The 14,464-nt window shown below is 41.4% G+C and overlaps 1 protein-coding gene across 1 annotated transcript in view; it reads left to right on the top strand.

The window, feature by feature from the left end:
* The first annotated feature begins 6,910 nt into the window (after window positions 1-6,910).
* Window positions 6,911-14,464, top strand: part of btbd8 (BTB domain containing 8) — a 35,797-nt gene continuing 28,243 nt past the window's right edge. The window contains exons 1-5 of the mRNA XM_061737533.1: window positions 6,911-7,138; window positions 8,804-8,922; window positions 10,884-11,063; window positions 13,418-13,536; window positions 13,857-13,974. Of these exons, the coding sequence (XP_061593517.1) occupies window positions 8,819-8,922; window positions 10,884-11,063; window positions 13,418-13,536; window positions 13,857-13,974 (521 nt within the window). The 5' untranslated portion in view covers window positions 6,911-7,138; window positions 8,804-8,818. The remainder of the gene's footprint in view (window positions 7,139-8,803; window positions 8,923-10,883; window positions 11,064-13,417; window positions 13,537-13,856; window positions 13,975-14,464) is intronic.

Here is a 14,464-nt window from a genome sequence, read left to right as displayed (position 1 = left end):
AGGTAAGTGATGAAGAGGAGGAGGAAACCGATGGCAGGGAGTCAGAGGAACAACACTCAGTTTCAGCTGAACCAAGTGATACGTTTTTCTTATCCATTCAAAATTCCAGAGTAGCAACATAATAAAATAATGTGTTTTAATAAAAAGATTAGATGTGTGAAGCTTTACAATTTATCTTATTTTTATCTCCCCATTATTTTTATCTCCCAGAGAAACAATGTTATCTGCGTTTGGACGTTTTATTTGTCAATGTTATTTTCATGATCAAATTGCAAAGGGGAATGTACAGAAGAGTATCAGGGCTACTGAAGAACAAACAATACAATTCTGAGAATAAAGTCAGAATTCAGATTTTTTTTTCTCAGCATTGTATATCTATAATCTATATTCGTACATGAATATTCTATTTTTTTCCTTATTTCTTTTATAATACATTTCTATTACACTCTTTTTCACCAGAGATACAACAACTGACGGGATAAAATTCTACTGTACGTGGCAGATGAATCTGATTCTGATCTGATTCAACGACGTCTCACGCTGTTCTGCTGGGGAGCGTTGCAACAGCGACGCTCCGTGGCAGCTCTGCGGTACTACAGCTGTTGTAGCCCATTCATTTAAGTATGTAGTTGGTCGTCGGTTGTCTGTTTGTTACAGAAGTGCAACACCTGCTGGAAATGAGTGCGATTTACCAGCAGCAAGACAAACCATTCATATCTTCCTCTTACATTCTTTCAAATGGGAGAAAAACGAGCTCCTTGTTGGTTTTTGGAACTCAGAGGTCCAGATGGATCCAGGAGGTCCCAGAGACGGATGCTTCCTGTGTTTAAAACAAGGTATTGAAGTTCATTTTATTAGTTCATTTTATCATCTCAGATCTCTGTTTCTAAAATTTTGGTCATGTACCATAGTCAGTGAAAGCACAACTCAAAATATGTAAAAAATATAAAGTAATTGAAATGTCTAATCATGTCAAGCAGTAATATTTGCTTTGTTATTTATGCATGTTTAGCTTAATTAGATTTCTACAAAGTTAGAATCTGACATCCACCTTCAGGGTTCATCACAAGCAATCGTGCGTGCTCAAGCCTACACAAAACGTCTGTCGTCCTGCTGTTCAGACTCAGTATAACTGCTGGTTTCTTCATCCGAGGGGCAGGTCGACATGTTTTTCCTGATCACATAAGTGTCCTCACTGACAACAGAAAGGTGCTTCATCGTAATGAAATCATGGTGATAGACAAGAAGACTAGACAGGAACATGCTGCATGAATTAAAACTCTTTCCACTGGCTGCCTGTGATTATCTAATTGATTTTACAATTATTATATCATATTTTAAGGCGCTGCACAGCCTTGCACCGGACTGCCTCTCAGAGATGCATCTACTTTACAGACCCATCTGCAAGGATGGGTTCTGAGAATATCTATAGTTTTAAATTAAAAACTAAACATCAATTAATCAGTCAAGATTTTGTATGTAGATTTTTTTTAATCCACTTTTTTATAATGTGTAATAATAGCTCTATATTTTACGTAAATACTCATTTAATCACTATGCTAGGTGGTCTTTGTTTTTAGGTATTTATCATTTTTGACGCTTGGAATTATTTTCATTAAACTGCATTGATCTCTGTGAAAGGTAATATAAAATCAAGCTGGATTGATTGATTGATTGACTATTGTCAGATCAAAGATATCATACAGAAGAACCATTAAATATGTGTACTGTCCTGTTTGAAATGGGGGAATATAAATAAAGGATGACCAAATAAGCTCCAGGTGAATTTTCCTTGTTCTTCTTTTTTTTCTTTCTCTGTAAATAGTTGTTATTTTAATATTACTACTGCTATTATCATTAAGTCTGATATCAAATAATCGGATAGGTGATCAATCCGTTGATGCTGAGAGTATGTCCCGTCTGATATTTAACAAACAATATACACTATATAATTACACCTGGAGGGCTGGATGGTTGAGGCCAGAAAGAGAAGAAGAGGCTGTTGCAGTAGCTTGCTACGGTGGAGGAAGGAAAGATCAAACTTGAGAAAGACATGAAGGGATGGGAAATGATAATGAGCCATTTGATGAATGACGATACACGAACCAATGACATGAAAAGGAAAGTGAAGAACGAGAAAAGAGAATGGGACAAAGACATAAATATTCTGTTGAAGGAAAAGACAGATTTAGAGAGGGAGAAAGGAGAAAGCAAAGAAGGATGGAGAAGAGAAGAGAAAGACAGGGAGCTCCAAGAGGGCGGCACATACTGTAAGAGGAAAAAGGGGAGACACTTCTTAAAGAAGATCTTCAAAACCAGACAGACGGATGACAAGAGAGCAAAATAAAAAGTACAGAAAGAACGGAATGAAAATGAGGACAAACATGACAATGAGAAGACAGAAATAGACAGAAACATCTAAAAACAAATGAAAAAAGAGGAAGATAAACAGAAAGAAAGGGTGGTGAAGAGGAGGATTCTACAGAGACAAGGCTGAAAAGACTTCTGGAAACCAGTAGCTGCATCCACTTCACCTCCTCTCTACCTTCTTCCCACCACACTGTTCTGTCCAACATTTCTGTCATCCTCATCTTCACTCTCTCATTTTTAAATAATTTGAACCCCCCTTTTCTCTGTGATGATTTTAATGGATAAAAATAAAAAATAATAATTGGTTAATTATTACTCTGAGTCTCACTGTGCTGTTAGAGAACCTCATCTGGTTCATCGAAGTCCAATTATTGGTTTGGATGACAGCAAGGGTTTATAAACTCAAATCAATTCAATTCAATTTAATATAAGTCAATGTAGCAATACCAATTCTGGCCACACGGGGGCGCGCAAATCTACCGTTTCCACAAAACAGAGCTACCGTGTCACTGTGAGACATGTTTCCCCCTAATCTCTGCCACCTTTAGTTTTCAGTAGTTGGTGTAATTGTAAGTTTTCTTCCATAGCTGACATAAAAAAATAAAAGTTTCAGTGTTTTACATAGTAATAAATGGTGTATATTCATATATTTAATTATGTGACAGTAATTTCTTTAGAGCGCACCCTTGGAGATGCAACTCTCTTTTTGCATTTGATTTGCCTGAAACTCGGGCGGCGTTGTAGATGTATCCAGTGACTCTTGCTTTCAAGACCATTTTTAGACTGATTTTTTTTTCAGTAATATATGAACAATGAGTATGCTTTTACACGGATCAATACGTTTAAAAAATTTTGTTTTTTTTAAAAGATCAGTGGAAAAATGTATCCATTCCAAGAGGAGCTCTTTTGTGATATTTCCACTCATGTTTATCAATGAAAAGTACCAAAATGTACTAAAAGACAAAGTGATGGTGAGTGTAGAGGATTTGATTCTAGGCGTTTTGTTTTTCCAGTAACATCTGGAGATAATGGTGTCAGAGGATTTCAGCTCTGACAGAACTGGTTGGAGGGATCTCTGCAACAGTTCATCTTGGGGAGCACTGTCACTTTAACCGTTGCAAGTGTCCCTGAGAGAAATAATGACTTAGTTCATGCAATGATACGGCTCTTTCTGGGCTGTTTGCATTAACTGAATATAATTAAGTTCTGACATCATGAGGAAATTATGTTCTCTGACTTTTCCATTATTCATGAGTCTGTAGCAGTGGGTCGCTCAGCAGGATGAGCCTGCACCATGTGAGGAGTCGTCCAGGTTCCTCCCTGCCCATGACCCTTTGCTGCAGGTCATCCATCTCCCTCTCTGCCCTCTTTCTTGTGTTGTCGTCACCATCGACAGCCAAGCCATTCCCCCGTTCCCTGTTACTGTCACATCTCACAGGACTCACCATCAAAATTACACACAAACAATAGAGTACCACATGTAGTGGAAGCAGCAGGAATACCATGCAGCTGTAGATAATGTAGATAATTTCCTCCATCACATGACATAAGTGAACGTTCCGACAAACTCGCTGAATGATTTCAGTATCACCATATCTTTATTGCCCCTCCTCTTTCAGTCTGCTGAGTTTCTTTGGTCACACATCCACTTCTGTCCACTTAGCAGGAAAGAAAGAGAAAGACTTACCCAGTTTAACATTATGAGCGCTGTATTGGAAGGTGGTGGATCAACACGTCAGCCTTCAAGCCCAATATAATCTCAGAATTCAGAGAAAATTTGACTTTACTAAAATGTTGGGTTTTATTCAATTACTGTGGCCTTTTTGTTAGTGTTTATACAAAGTTTGAAAACTAATATTTGCACACCAAAACCAGTAAAGTCAGTAGCACGTAAATGAACAGAACTACAGGTAAGGTGACATAAAAAGGGAAAAGCACAAAAAGCAAAGGACAAAGGGGGCTCTTCCCCGGCCATAGAGCATCGCAGCGGCTTTAAAGCCAGGCCAGAGTTTATCAAACCAGCCCACGTGTTTTTGTGGACTTGGTGAAGGCGTTTGACTACGTCCTTCGGGGGATCCTCTGGGGATGATCCAGGAGTATGAGGTACTGGGACCGTTGTAACACGTCCCTGTACAAACAGAGCCATAGTTTGGTCCAAATACACAGTTGTTATATGGGGCGTGTGTGAGATGAGAGGACCCAACTTCAAGAGATGTGGGGGCAGAAATTACAGGCACGCATTTTTAATTGAACCAAAGCCACTGCAGAAAGCAGAGGAGCCAAAATAAAAACAACTGAAAGTATAAAAAACAAAGGGTGAGGCAGACAAAAAGAAGAGCAGCAAACGAACCACAACCAGGAGCACAACAAAACCAACTAACGAGGGAAACAACACAAACTCACAGAGACTAATGAGAGACAGCGCCAAACAATCAGGGGAGACTTGGCCAAGGGAAGTCAGACTGGGAAGGGTGAGGTGCTACAAGGCTGGAGCATGCTCGTCTTTTTTTTTTTTTTTTGTCCCCAGATTTTTCCCCATTTTTTCACCACCCAGTGCTCTACCTAAGTGACAGTCCTGGGCATTGCTCCCCTCTACCAACCCTGCTCTGTATCTTTGAGGACAGCCCAAACACCGTCTGGGTGGTAATAGCCACTACATCAGTAACACTTGTTAGGATTTTATGAAATTGTTTACAGGTTTGAAGGGTTTTTCTATAAGATTCATGCAGGGTCACCTCCTGTTCAGGAGTTTAACTATAATTTAGCTATTTTCTCTATTTGCAGGGTCAACTCCTGTTTTATGACTAGGTTGTTAAAATAGGTCTGATATTTACTCTTCGTTGGGAGAAGACAATGAAGAGAAACAGATGTTTTAACACTGATGGGTCTCATCCGTTATCTGGGTTGACATAGGAGGCAATAAACAGGGATATACGGCTGAAGGTCTGATGTTTGGCAGATAGGGTTCACGTACAAAGAACACCTCCCTTTGTAGTATAAATACAAGTAGATTGATGACCACCGTGTGCATTTCTCTCCTGTCTATGTGGTTTGAGAAAGGTGCAGCTCCGGCCGGAAAACATTGTGCATGATATAATAAAAGCTTGTATTAACATTTTATTCTGTTCACTAGTTTTCTTATGGTGCACCAGACAAACGGACACGAGGATCTTTCACACTGAACTGAATATAGCACACCAAGACTCTGCAGTGTACTTGATGATTTCCAGAGGTGTATAGTAATGAAGTAGATGTACTTCGTTACACTACTTAAGTAGTTTTTTTCAGGATTTGCACTTTACTTGCGTTTTGTTTTAATCAGGACTTTTACTTTTACTTCACTATATTTAAAAGTTAAAAAATATACTTTTACTTCGTTACTTTGACATTTGTCACCTTGTTACTCATTACAAATTAAAATAATCAAAGAATTATATTTTGAAAGAAAGACCGTTTATTTTTGGTGTTGTATTCTATACCACATTTCATTCACCTGAAAGTGAAATAAAAAAATAACAAGGGAAGGATCATTTTTGGTTGTGTTGCTTCTTTTCATCCATACTATAAAATACTTGTACTTTTGATGCTTATATTTTTTCACAAGATACTTTTGATACTTAAGTACATTTAATGTGAGCTACTTTAACACTTTTACTCAAGTAGTTTTCTTATGGGTGACTTTAACTTTTACCAAAGTCTTTTTCAGTTATGGTATTTCTACTTTTACTTTGTTGCTTTTTTCAAGTATTTAACAAATACACCTCTGATGGTTTCTATACCCAGTAAATTCAGTTTGATTACCAGGCACCACCTACTGGCTGCAAATAACTCAACATCAGTGCCAATCAAATGTTTTATACCGTCAGTGGGGCCAATACATAATAAGGTATGTAAATATGTAAATAAACATGATGTTGAACTCGTTAACACCGCTTCACCTCGGGCTGTAACGCCACATCGCTGCTTCCAACATCACTAATACCGGTGTTCTGCCAATTTCTGCTACCTGCCGAGAAATGCTATTTTGTGGTTCTGCGCATGCGCACAGTCGATTTTCAAAGTTTGATTGCCACGCTAAATTGATAATATGGGATGTTGAGTATTTGATCCTTCAAAAATACACTACCCATGACATGAATCGCATTACACTTTGTGAACATTATACGATAAAGAGGGAAAAAAAACAATTCTATCGCTTTATTTGATATTCATTCAGTCATTCGCCTTTATTTAGCCAGGCAGGTCATTAAGAACACATTCTTATTTACAATAACGGCCTGGGAAGCGACAAGGACCACTTGGGGGGAAAGGACGTGGGCTAGGGAGTAAAACACAGTACAATTGTAGTTCTGCAAATGTAGAAAACCATTAGGTAGCATTTTTTGACAAAGCAGCAAAAACAGTCAGAACACCGGCAGGTCTCGTACCCGTGGTGCGCATGCGCAGCAGCCTCCCAGCTGTGACTGCTGCTGCGTGCGTTGCGACCATGGATGTATTATATTGCGACGTACGGCGGTGACGTCACCGCGCATGCTCAGTGGGTCAGCAGATCTGAGATATATAAATATAATTTACTCCAACACTACTCTTATTCTCATGCAGGACTTGTGCTACTACGGCCTATCCCTGCTGGTACATGTGTGTTCAGGAGGAGTTGCAGGTCGGCGGTTAGCAGATAAAGAGTTGTCGGGAGCTCATCTCGTAGCACATGCTAACCCCGGGGGAAGATGAGAGTGTCTTCACCACAGCACAGGTGGACCTCGCTCAGGTGAGCTCAGCTGCTCCTCCGCCGGGGTTTACACGGCTTTCTCCTTTCAAATTTATTTAATTTAGTCAGATTAGTGTGTGATGTTCTTGTTAGTGTTGTGTCCTGTAAATGAGGCTGTGCTGCTGTGACAGATGAGGTGATAAGTGCTGATGAGATGAGCCGTCACCTCGGCCGGGTCCTTGCTGTGACCCAGATTTGGAAAACATCGCCTCTCTCGGTCCCTACACATCCCTGACCTCAGCTCAGTGCGGGGAAATAAGGATTGTAGTGGCCACTCACCAGCAGGACCACTGTGTAGTTTCAGTGGGGGAGGATTCACAATAATCTGGTCGTTATTAACGATGATGTCGTGACTTTTCAGTTAGTTTTCTGTTAATGTTGGTTAACAGCAGTTGGAATGGAGGAGTGAATAAAACAAAAACGAGCGGTGCGTCCGAAATGCCATACTAAACAATATATACTCAAAAAGTATACTTAAGTTCGGCACACTTTTGAGTAAATATCAGTAGTATGCATTAACAAAGATACTCTATACAGTTTAGTGAACGTCTCTGGTATTAATTCAGACGTACGTAGAGCCACACGGCACTTCCTGCCGTTGGGAGATGGAGTTGTTACCATGGTAACAACTCCTGTCACAGACAGTAGCAGCACCGCTCCGCTCTTTCCCGTTTATCCTGTCCCAAACAAGATGACATTATATATTATATACGAATATTATAATGTTAATACTATATAATAATATTATTATAGTTAATATTATAATTATGACATATACGTATCTGCGCAGCACTTAGCAACCAAACACCACTGCATTGCATTGTGGGAAGTTTCCGCTTAGCTAGGCTGCGTCCGAAATCCCATACTTCCACCCTAATGAGTATGCAAAATGAGTATGCAAGATTTTTTAGTGCGTCCAAAACATTAGAACGTACTCAATAGTATGCTCTATCCATACTCATTCCAGAGAAATGTATTAGTGTGGATTGATGGATACTAGCTGAGCAGAAACTTCCCACAATACAATGCAGCGGTGTTTGGTTGCTAAGTGCTGCGCAGATACGTATATGTCATAAGTATAATATTAAGTAGAATAATATTATTATATAATATTAATATTATAATGTTGGTATATAATAATATTATATAATGTCATCTTGTTTAGGCCAGGATAAACAGGAAATAGTGGAGAGGTGCTGCTACTCCTGCTGTGACAGGAGTTGTTACCATGGTAACAACTCCCCCTCCGGCAGGAAGTGCTGTGTGGCTCTGAGTAGTACGTCCGAATTAATGCATACTACTGATATTTACTCAAAAGTGTGCCGAACTTAAGTATACTTTAGTATATACTGTTTAGTATGGCATTTCGGACGCACCGATCGTTTTGTTTTATTCACTCCTCCTGGAGGAGTGAATAGGAGGACTCCTCCATTCCAACTGCTGAGTGTCCTGCTAGTGAGTGGCCACTACAATATATTTGTTTGTTTCTCGACACAGAAGCCAGTAAAGTCAAGTCAAGTGGATTCGGTGTGTGTTAGTACATGAGTGTTTAAGTGTTTTGCAAACTCATTAGTGTTTTTTTCAGACTTTTGAGTTAAAAGTTTTAACAAAGCATGTGGTCGGTATTTATTTCATGAGCTGAAGCTCTGTTTTGTCTCTGTTTAGAGAAAGTAACAAACCATGATCACCACTGAGGCTTCAAAAGAGTTTCAAGCCAAGGAGCGTAAATACAAGGAGCAGCTGAAGAGATGTTTGTCGTCTGCTCTGGCTGCAGACTTTCACAGGTGAGGCACGTGACGGCAACCTTTGACCTGCCAAGATCGGGGGTAAAAGCTGATAAGAGTCACATGTTCCTGACATGTCTCACTATTTTCAGAGCAATACGAAGCTTCTGAAAGGTTGTTCACATTTTGTGATTTTTAGTTTAGTCAATTAATCATTTTTTAAATGCACTTCATACCAATTCACACATTGTAATTGAATATGAAGATTTAAAGTGTAGATCAAGTTTCATAAGGACTTCTGTACAAGTTAGGAAGTGTGTGTGTGTGTGTGTGTGTGTGTGTGTGTGTGTGTGTGTGTGTGTGTGTGTGTGTGTGTGTGTGTGTGTGTGTGTGTGTGTGTGTGTGTGTGTGTGTGTGTGTGTGTGTGTGTGTGTGTGTGTGTGTGTGTGTGTGTGTGTGTTAGCTGGGCGGAGCCTCGTATCAAAGCTGCTCGTATCAGCCAGCGATGGCCTGATCACTTTTGGGCCTTAAATCATGCTGCCCCCCCTGAAAACATGTAGAAATGTAAATGCATGAAGTCATGGAAATATGTATCTGTTATTATCTGTCTGATGTTGAGATGTGTTGTAGAAGAAAAAGTGTGTGTGTATACACATAAAAAACCCACCCTCGCCCACCCCCGTGTGTGTGTGTGTGTGTGTGTGTGTGTGTGTGTGTGTGTGTGTGTGTGTGTGTGTGTGTGTGTGTGTGTGTGTGTGTGTGTGTGTGTGTGTGTGTGTGTGTGTGTGTGTGTGTGTGTGTGTGTGTGTGTGTGTGTGTGTGTGTGTGTGTGCGCAGCCTCTCTCCCAGCCTTGAGGACGCGCTTCCCAGTTCTCCAACTATTATCGCCACCACTGCTGTCTTCACCTCCCAGATCTTCTCTGTCTCCTCCTTCAACATATGGTACTACAGTTTCCCGTGCTCCTTCTTCTTGATATTGCTGTCTCTTGGGATTGCCACGTCAATCACCGCTGCCCTCTTGTGGAATTTGTCGACTGCCACCATGTCCAGTTGGACAGCCATCACCAGTTCATTGGTCTGGATGTGGAGGTCCTACAGGATCTTTGCCGTCTCATTCTCATCCACCCATGGAAGACCAGTCCTACCTCTGCTGACGGTACATGTCACACAAGGACCTCTCCACCCATGACCGCTCCTCCTCCACATCTTCTGCATTCTCGGTGTTCGAGACATTCACTTAGCAGCTCATCTTTAGGGACCATCTTCTTGAGGGACCCCTGGATCTTTGCTGTTTCCTCCTGGGTGCTGGTTTTAACGCCCACTTGTCTGTACCCTCCCTCTTTAGCTTCATGTAGAGTCTCACGGTGTTTAACTTGGGATGAAATCCTCCATGAGGAGGTTCCTTATCTCTATCGGTGGCTTCCAGCTCTTCCTGTGGCCAGGCTACTATGCCTGCAGGGTACCTTACTGCTTGCAGGGCGTACATGTTGATGGCCAGGACTTGTTTCTTTCCATTCAGCTGGATCTTCAGGATCTGCCCGACTCTTTTCAGGCACTTGCCTGTGAACCACTTCCTTCCAGCCTCTTCGTCGTTGCCGTTAGCTTGCAGCTTCCCCAGGTAGCTGTCCAGAACATCCGATATGTTATCCTCTGGTAGCTCCGCCGCCTCAGTAATCATCTTTTTTTTTAAATTCTTTTTATTCTATTTTATAAGTTTGAAAGCAGCAAACTCTTGAGGTATGCTTGGCCTTTCTGGGTCACCCAGATCAGTCATTGAGGCAGGATGAGAAGTGAAGAGGAAGAAATTGATGGGTGGAGTGTGTGACTGTGCCTGCCTGTGTGAGAGATCTGACAAGGAAAATGAGTAATGAGATAAATTAGTGAAGCTCCAAATTTGATTTATTGTTGGATATTATCATACATTAATACTGTAGTAGACCTAAAACCGTTAGTTTTTAAACTGTGGTTGAAAGACCTGACATTAGCTGCCCTTGAAAACGCGCTGCGTTGTTTTTCTGCAGGTTGCTGCAGGAGGAGCTGGAAGCCGACGTTTCCCTCTATGCAGGCTCAGGTTCACTGCGAGCACACAGGGCGATCCTGCTGGCCAGGGCCCCGCACATCCTGACAGGACAGATGCACAAAGATCCCATCATCATCCACATCCCTGGCTATGAGCTGCCTGTGCTGAGAGACTTCCTGAGGTACCCGGGCTCTGATTTGTTGATTTGGACACTTGTTGCAGGAAATAGCCTTCAAAGATTGATTCAACAGAACGAGTCATTCACTACTTCACCTGCTTTCAATCGGGGGATGTTGAGGCATCGCATGTTCTGACCTCTTAATACCAGAGCCTCAGTGTCTCTCTGGTGGAGGACTTCAAGCACCACCTGCTTATTCTGCAGGATCTGATGATGTTTGCAGGTTTCAAAGAGCACTGCAAGTCCTGCAGACTCAAAACAATAAACTGCATGACCCATTTATACTCAAAATTCAAAAATACTTTATGAATCTGCTAAGGGAAAATAATAGTTACAGTGGTTGGGATTTAAGTCTCTTAAAAGAGTCCTTGTAGAAGTTTATAGCTGTGGGCAGGAGGATCTATTAAATGATTAATCAATTCATTAATTTCCCTTTGGAGATTGATAAGTATTTTGAATTAAATTTCCTGTAGCGGTCTGTGTTGCAGTGGATCAGAAGAATCCTCTGATTGAAGACCCTCTGAACCACTGCCTTTCAGTTCAACTCAGTTCAAAATGACTGAAAGGAAATTAATTAATGGTGTTGTGAACAGGACGATATTGTTGGTGAACATGTTTCCAGTTTATTAAATTCAGGGGAGTGGTAGTCTGGCTTTGGATAAAAGTGCTGCTAAATGACAGTAGTAGTAGTAGTAGTAGTAGTAGTACTAGTACTTCTGAGCGTGTTGTGACTAATTCATTTGAGTTAAGAGATAAAAACAGGCAAGTCATGTTTAGTTTAAGATGATTATTAAAAATGTATAAGGTACATGATTTATGCTATGTACAGTATTTACAGATAATTCATTTAAGATTAATTGCAGTAGGGGCACGGTGGCGCAGCTGGTAGTGCAGCCGTCTCACAGCAAGAAGGGGACGCTGTGGGCGCTGAAGTGCGTGTTAGTTCCCCCATGACTTCAGCACCCACACCCTGGGTGGGGTTGGTGAAAGGATCTTTCTGTGTGGAGTTTGCATGTTCTCCCCGTGTTCCCCTGGGTAGCTAATGTGAGCTACCCTCACAAAAACATGCAGCAGTCCTGGGCTCTACTGCCCCCTCTGGCCAACCGGGGAACAGATGGGGTGGGGAGGATCCGGCCGGAATAATGTGATCCTTCCACGCGCTACGTCCGGCCGGAGAAACCCCACCCTGTCTGGTGAAAAGATGCGACTCCTCAGGTTAAGGAGGAGACCTGAGCTCAGTGCAGGAACTCCCGGGGTTGGTAGAGGATGGCAATGCCCAGGACTGTTACTTAGGTAGGAGCACTGGGTGATAAAATAATTGTTTGGTGAAATTACCTTCAAGTCAGACAGAAATGCTTTCAGTCACAACAGGAAGGGAACTATTAAGCGTTTGGTAAAAGAAAATAAAGTTACGTTGAGACAAGCACATGCTTTTTTCTCCTGCTCTGTAAGCTGTTTGAGAGCAATAAATGTTCAGCTTGAGGAATATTCCCGCCTGGTCATTAAGCAGTGCAACTTCCATGACCCTACAGAGCGCTGATTTGCAGAATCATCCAGAATCACTACAAGCTTTTTTCTCCCTTTCGGATGATTTTTAGAGAGTGATGTTTAAATGGATAACAAATTATTGAAGTTAATATGAACTAAAAATGCGCATGTGGGCGTCCGACTTTGCGGTGAACCCTGAGCCCGGCAGGCATCATTAATGTGGAGATATCTATCTTCTGTTTGTGTCGCTCTACTCTACCTTTCAGTTACTCATCATGAGCAGCAGAGCACCCTGGGCGGCACACACAGTTTAAAAGGGCAATAAAAGACATGCGTCCAGTAAAAAGGTTGTCTCTGATGCATTGTTGCACTTTGACTGAAGAGAAGCAGAAAACCTGCAGTTATTTAACTGAAAATGACTCTTAAGTATGAATGATAGACCCAATTTGAATAAAGTTTTGATCAACTGTGTAGTGTCTAACCTACAGAAGAATATTAGGGCCAGGCAGGAGAAAAATAAAAATATTTTAGAGGAGGAAGATTTTATATTTCATTATGCACTTCAAGAAAAAAGTCAATATGTTGAGGGAAAAAGTCGAAATGTTGAGTAAAAAGTCAAAATTTCGTGAATAAAGTTGAAATGTTGAGGAAAAAAGGCCACATTTCGACTTTATTCTTGAAATTGTATTTCAACATTAATCTCAACATTTCGACTTTTTTCTCAAAATTGTATTTCAACATTAATCTCGAGATTTTGACTTTTTTCTCAACATTTCAACTTTTTTCTAGAAGTGCCAATAAAAATCTTCCCCTCTCAAATATTTGTTCTCCTGCATGGCCCTAATACTCTTCCGTACTAACCCCTGCAGGCAAGTCTACACGGCAGACCAGAGCATGTGTGCGGCAGAAAAAATGTCTGATTCAGAGGGCTCTTTGCCAGACAGTACCACTCCGGACCCTGCAGATTTCCACACTTCTTCAGACTCAGGTAAACAGATCAACAAGCATAGCATTTGTTTTAGCCTATGTGACCATACAGCTGCCTCCCTCGATCAGCCGTCCTCCCATCATGTCGTCTCCGTCAGTCATAATCCACTTAGGAGTTGATCGCATTTGGAACTCTGTCACAGCTGATTACAATATGTTTCTGCTACAGATCTGCAATTTCAATTTTCCTGTATTTTAGTGAACACTGTGGTAATCCTGATGTCTACCTTAGAGACACAAAAGAAATACACACACGAGTGGCCTAATTAGAGAACACCTCAAGCTTTTCTGTCCTTGCTGTCCTGCTACACCATCCATCAGGTGCTGCAGTTCCAGAGCCGGCCTCTGGCCTCGGTGCTGACCTACTGGACCTGTATCAAAGAGGAGAGCAGTGTGACATCACCATTCAAGTAGCGGAGCAGGTTTTCTCCTGCCACAGGTAGAGACTTCTAGTCACATGTAGCTTTTTGAACAAATCTAGAGTCTCGAAGAGCTGTCTTGTATCTTTTGTGTGTGTTTGTGTTTTATTTTTCTTGAAAGTGCCATTGCAGAATCTTGCGTGACAAAGGGGGGTCTCGGGGGTCATGCTCTGGGTCTCTGGAAAGCGCCTAGAGACAACTTCTATTGGCATAGACTCTACTGTATATAAATAAAATTGAATTGAATTGAAAAGCAGGGTCACTTAAATGCACCGCACAGATTTGTAGCTTCAGCAAAACGCCACATTGACGGCTCAGGTGAACGTGAACCAGCGGAGGGTAGTCAGTCAATGATTCAAAGGTGCTAGTAGTAGAAGCTGGTAACCATGGAGACAGGTTTCTCTTAGGCCCTGCACAAGGATGCAGTCAGATAGTGAATGCACAACGGAGAAAAGTGATGGACCATGTCTGTTTGCTCTGCAGCTGAGACCTCCATGATTTATGAATTCA

This window comes from Cololabis saira, chromosome 13 (genome assembly GCF_033807715.1).
Source record: "Cololabis saira isolate AMF1-May2022 chromosome 13, fColSai1.1, whole genome shotgun sequence".
Taxonomy (NCBI): Eukaryota; Metazoa; Chordata; class Actinopteri; order Beloniformes; family Belonidae; genus Cololabis; species Cololabis saira.
This window is presented reverse-complemented; position numbering and strand designations above follow the sequence as displayed.